General features: G+C 48.9%; 1 protein-coding gene across 1 annotated transcript in view; it reads left to right on the top strand.

The window, feature by feature from the left end:
* DNAJA3 (DnaJ (Hsp40) homolog, subfamily A, member 3) overlaps positions 1 to 5,897 on the top strand; it is a 41,393-nt gene that overhangs the window by 4,770 nt on the left and 30,726 nt on the right. The window contains exons 3-6 of the mRNA XM_011978500.1: positions 1,767 to 1,967; positions 2,598 to 2,750; positions 3,349 to 3,496; positions 4,653 to 4,717. Coding sequence (XP_011833890.1) covers positions 1,767 to 1,967; positions 2,598 to 2,750; positions 3,349 to 3,496; positions 4,653 to 4,717 — 567 coding nt within the window. The remainder of the gene's footprint in view (positions 1 to 1,766; positions 1,968 to 2,597; positions 2,751 to 3,348; positions 3,497 to 4,652; positions 4,718 to 5,897) is intronic.

The following is a 5,897-nucleotide window of genomic DNA, read 5'->3' as shown; positions in this document are numbered from 1 at the left end:
GGATGAGTTTTGGAGAGTCCTAATCCACCATTTTGCTGACTTCCGTCTCCAAGGGGGATGTTATTAAAAGGACCGAGCCTCAGAACCTAACAGCAGCAATTCCTCGGGAAGGGCTGGAACCAGGAGATAAAAGCCACCAGGAAGTCATGGACTCCTACCTGTCTCTTCTTCTGCCAACCTTCTTCCTTTGCATCTTAACTGGGTGCCCTAAAAATTACCCTAGGCACCAAGCTGACCTCCACCTGTTTTCTTAGTCCCCCTCCATTCTAGGTGGAAGTGTCTTTTCCTTTGGAGGACGTATACTCTATTCTGTTTGGCCTTAAGGACCGTGGCTTTTTTTTTTTTTTTTTTGAGACAGGGTCTCACTTTGTTGCCCAGGCTGGAGTGCAGTGGTGCAGTCACGGCTCACTGCAGCCTCAACCTCAACCTCTGTGCTCAAGCAATTTTCCAACCTCAGTCTCCCAAGTAGCTGGAACTGTAGGCATGCACCACCATTCTTGGCTAATGTTTTTGTGTTTTTTTGTGTAATGGGTTTCACCATGTTGCCCAGGCTGGTCTTGAACTCATGAACTCAAGCAGTCCACCTGCCTTGGCCTCCCAAAGTCCTGGGATTACAGGTGTGAGCCACCATACTCAGCCTAGGGCAGTGTCTTTTTAATTAAAGAAAAAAAGTAAGACAAACACATAAAAAAAGATACAAGGTGAGGGCCAGGCATGGTGGCTCATGCCTGTAATCCCAGCAGTTTGGGAGGCTGAGGCGGGCGAATCACGAGGCTAAGAGATCGAGACTATCCTGGCAAACATGGTGAAACCCTGTCTCTACTAAAAATACAAAAAAATTAGCTGGACGTGGTGGCGTGTGCCTTTAGTCCCAGCTACTCGGGAGGCTGAGGCAGGAGCATCACTTGAACCCGGGAGGCAGAGGTTGCAGTGAGCCAAGATTGCGCTGCTGCACTCCAGCCTAGTGACAGAGCAAGACTCTGTCTCAAAGAAAAAAAAAAGAAACAAAGTGAATACTACATTTTTTTTTGCCCCTCCCTAATCCCCCTTTTTGAGGTAGTCCTTATTAACAGTTTTGTGAGCCAGGCCCAGTGACTCATGCCTGTAATCCCAGCATTTTGGGAGGTCGAAGTGGGAGGATTGCTTGAGACCAGGAGTTTAAAGCAGCCTGGGCAACATAGCAAGACCCTGTCTCTCCAAGAATTAAAAAATTTGCCAGGCATTGTGGTGTGCGCCTGTAGACCCAGCTACTCGGGAGGCTGAGGCGGGAGGATTGCTTCAACCTGGGAGGTTGAGGCTGCAGTGAGCTAGGATTGCACCACTGCTATTGTTGTGTTACTTCTACTTGTTACTCCGGTTGTTCTGGCTTCCAGAAAACCTGTCGATGCAGGTAAGGGTAGGAAGCATAAATTCTCTACAAGGTAATGTCTCCTGAGGAGAGAGGTGAAGTGTGAATCTGTGAAGAGTCCAGGGCGCCTGTGAGGTCGAGCGACGATCAACACAAACATTTCCGCAGCACGCACGACCCCTGGGAGAGTTCGTGAGACTTTTGGAAGCACTTCACGCCCTATACTTAGCATTCAGTTTGGTCATCTCGTCCCTATTCTAGGTGCTAAAGTCGCAGGCCCACCCCAACCTCATAGGATGTGTTTGCACACAGGGCCACTTAGTAAATGTTATGGCTGCCTTATTTGCTGTGAACTCTTGTCTGTATTTCTGGGCCTTGGTAGACCCAGGATGCCCAGTGGCTCTGCCTTTCACTGTAGGTTTTGAGTGATGAGGTGAAGAGGAAGCAGTACGATGCCTACGGCTCTGCGGGCTTCGATTCTGGGGCCAGCGGCTCCCAGCACAGCTACTGGAAGGGAGGCCCCACTGTGGACCCCGAGGAGCTGTTCAGGAAGATCTTCGGGGAGTTCTCATCGTCTTCGTTTGGAGATTTCCAGACTGTGTTTGATCAGCCTCAGGAAGTAAGTTCCTTGCTTTGAAGAATTAATCAGATTTTAGACTAAGTATGGAGTGATCTGGAGGCAGCCATTTTAGTAGAAAATAATTTCAGTATTTGAAAAATCGCATAGGTACTAATGAGTACATCCATTCTGATGGTATTCTTCACAGCTGCAGAGTCAGGCAGCACCGAAGGCTTTCAGAGCCCACGCTGAGGGTGCGAGTGTTGTCTCTCATCTGTACAGTGTTCCAGGAGAGCTCTGCCTGCTGGGAAGGCACTGCTGATCCTCTCTCATGTCTGTATAAAACACTGTCAGAGTGGAAGAGAGAGGGGATATATTTATGATCTAAGTTATGATTGTGGATCATTCAGGCTCTTTTTAAGTGCCATGTATGAGTATTTATCTGTGAACATTTTCAGTTTATTGAAAGTACGTTTTCATTTAAGTCACATTATCTCTTAAAAATCCCAAAGACTAGGACAGAATTGGTTCAGTGAGTCCTACCTATGCTTACCTGGCAGAGTGCAAGTAAGTACAGTGGTGAAAGAGTGACTGAAAATGTGGGCCAGTGCCCTCCTTTCCCTTTAGAGCCAAGCATCAGTTTTGGTCGTTGCAAACAAAAGTTGACAGGCTGTCCCTTGGTTTCTTTAGTACATCATGGAGTTGACATTCAATCAAGCTGCAAAGGGGGTCAACAAGGAGTTCACCGTGAACATCATGGACACCTGTGAGCGCTGCGATGGCAAGGGGAACGAGCCTGGCACCAAGGTGCAGCATTGCCACTACTGCGGTGGCTCCGGCATGGTAAGGGTCTGCCCAAGACTCCACCTCCCACGGCTTGCGCCACTGACCGTGAGAAGAGCTGGTTGTGGCACTGCTCCCAGAGAACTTATGCTAGGAGTGGAGGGAGTTGGTGAACTCAGCCTGTCTGTCTTTCCCCGTGACCCTGAGGAGACGAGCCTGTGCTCCTCCTTCCCTGGCATCGCAGGCTCAGCAACCAGAGCACAGCAGCTCTGGGGGTGGGGCGGGCGATTGCATCCCGTTGTCACTTTCTTCCTTATTTTTCTAACAATTGCTTTTGTAATTGAAGGGGGAATAATCTTTTTTAAATGTACTGCTCAGCTCCCAGGAGTCTTCAGGTACTTCTGTAAGAGGCGGTATCGCATTTTTCATTGTCGTATGGTCAAGTTGATGATCTGGAGTGCAGAAGTTTGTGTGTTCTAGAAAATCAGATGAATAGACTCTGAGGCCCTGCACCTGGGTTCCTAGGCAGTGTGTTTGAGTGCACATGCACATAAAAAACAAGCCTTAAAGGGACATTTTTCTTATGCACATTGTGGTCCCAGAACCACCCATCGGTTTACCTGCGTAGTTAGGTTACCATTTTTCTTGTTTTTATCAGGAAACCATCAACACAGGCCCTTTTGTGATGCGTTCCACGTGTAGGAGATGTGGTGGCCGCGGCTCCATCATCATAACGCCCTGTGTGGTCTGCAGGGGAGTAGGACAAGCCAAGCAGAAAAAGCGAGTGATGATCCCTGTGCCTGCAGGTGGGTGTTTGGGCCCGCCATGTCCAGGAGCTTGGAGAGGGCGGAAAGGACTGAGGCCACCGCACTCTGTGTGAGTGGGCTCTTGGTAGAAGTTGTGGTTGAGGCCCTGGAGCCCAAGGCTGGAGGAGGAACTGGAGTCTCTTTGAATCTTTCTATTTGTGCCAGTTATCCTTACAATCTACACTTTGCACGTCACATTGGGGAGAAGAGACCTGATGTGCCTGCTCTGCTTCTTCCTGGTGAGGGAGCAGCTTCCAACCCCCAGGCTCCTCTCCTCTCTCCTCTGTCTTAGTCACCGAAGCCATCATTGTCCCCACTGCCACCCTATCTACATCAGCCCCACAGATCCACCCCCCACTCCACGTCTACTGTTGCCTTGCCTGAAACTCGCTTTCTGCTTTCTTTTTTGGGTTAACTTTGTTCATCTTGGAGATCCCAGCTTGAGTATCCCTTCCCTAGCAAGCCTCAAGCCCTCCTCCCTGTTCTTTAGATGTCCCTTTCTCTAGAGTTGTGAGCATTTGCTTTGAAGAACATTTCTGTGTTTGTAGTTGTGCATTAGTGCTATTGTTTGGTTAACACCTATCACCCCAGTGAGACCATGAACTCCCTGAGGTGCTACATAGACCAGGCCTGAGGCAAGTGCTGAGTCATCAGGTGTCTTGTGTTGCATCTCTGGAAGGTTACCCATGTGCCTCTTACATAATGGCATTGTTCCTCCTTAATAAGAAACAGGAGTGGGGAAGAAGCTGTGGGTTACAAGTGGATCTTGGGTGGAAAGTGCTGTGGGCGGTCTCACAATAACTGCTCCCTTTCTTTTTTTTTTCTTTTTTTCTTTTTTCTTTTTTTTAACATGGTGTCTCGCTCTGTTGCCAGGCTGGAGTGCAGTGGAGTAATCTCGGCTCACTGCAGCCTCCACCTCCTGGGTTCAAGCGATTCTCTTCCCTCAGCCTCCCGAGTAGTTGGGACTACAGGCGCACACCGACACGCCCAGCTAGTTTTTGTATTTTCAGTAGAAATGGGGTTTCACCATGTTGGCCAGGATGGTCTTGATCTCTTGACATCACGATCTACCCGCCTCAGCCTCCCAAAGTGCTGGGATTGCAGGCGTGAGCCACCGCGCCCTGCCTAACTGCTCCCTTTCTAACGTCCCTTGTAGGAGTCGAGGATGGCCAGACCGTGAGGATGCCTGTGGGAAAAAGGGAAATTTTCATCACGTTCAGGGTAGGTGCTCTGTCCTGCACAGCTTCTGTTGGGCCCTTCCTCTCTTCCGGTGGATGTGGCTGAGGCTGCTCCATGCGGTCAAAGCTTCACAGAAACATGTCTCGCCATTCATGTTTCTGAGGGGCACAGTGGCCACCTAGAGTTTCCTTCAAAGTTCTGTGCCTTGTGTGAAGAGAAGACAACTTCTTCAAGATGTTAACAAATTAGAAATACAGGTCACATAAAAATACAGAAAACATCTTGTGTTTTTATGGTAAGATTGTTGATGAGGCAGTGAGTGTGAAAGTTATAATTTTACATACTGTATACAGGGGCAAACCTTGGTTTTCTGAGATGGTGGAAACATTAATGAAAATGCCTTCTACTGGCAATTTCCCTCCTATGTGTACACTTGAGAAAAACCCACGCAAGCCTAGCAGGCAGTAGGTACAAAGGGGTGCACGAGAGTCCTGTCCATGGTAGCAAGACACCACCTTCCTCCAACAACAGAATGGCTCAGTGAGCCGTGGTGGTCAGAGGCTGCTGCAGGGCAGTCGGAAGGAAAGAGTGAGAGCTGCACTCAAGGGGTGCTCCAGGCGTTGCAGGTACAGACAGCAGGGATGGAAGGTAGCTTGCCAGTCAGCGGCTGTAGGGCCTCAGAGACCATCTACGTGAAGTTTTAAAGCATGTGAGGTGGCATTATGTATTATTTAGGGACTTGGAGATACATAGTAAATAGAAGCTCAAAGGAATGATAAATGCTAAAGTCAGGGTCGTAGTTGGCTGAGGAAGGCAAGACTCACCTGTATTTATGATGTTTTAGTTTATTTTACTTTATTTTTTTGAGGTAGGGTCTTGCTTTGTTGCCTAGGATGGAATGCAGTGGGGTGATCTTGGCTCACTGCAGCCTCAGACTCCCTGGGCTCAGGTGGTCTTCCCACCTCAGCCTCCTGAGTAGCTGGGACCACAGGTGCACGCCACCAGGCCCAGCTGACTTTTGTATTTTTAGTAAAGATGGGGTTTCACCATGTTGCCCAGGCTGGTCTCAAACCCCAGGGTTCAAATGATCCACCCACCTTGGCCTCCCAAAGTGCTGGGATTACAAGTGTGAGCCATGGCACCCAGCCTGTGATATTTTGTTACCTCCATTGGGTTGTGGGTATGACACGCTTGTTATATTATTTACTCTGCCCTTTTTTTT

This window comes from Mandrillus leucophaeus, unplaced genomic scaffold (assembly GCF_000951045.1).
Source record: "Mandrillus leucophaeus isolate KB7577 unplaced genomic scaffold, Mleu.le_1.0 Scaffold195, whole genome shotgun sequence".
NCBI lineage: Eukaryota > Metazoa > Chordata > Mammalia > Primates > Cercopithecidae > Mandrillus > Mandrillus leucophaeus.
This window is presented reverse-complemented; position numbering and strand designations above follow the sequence as displayed.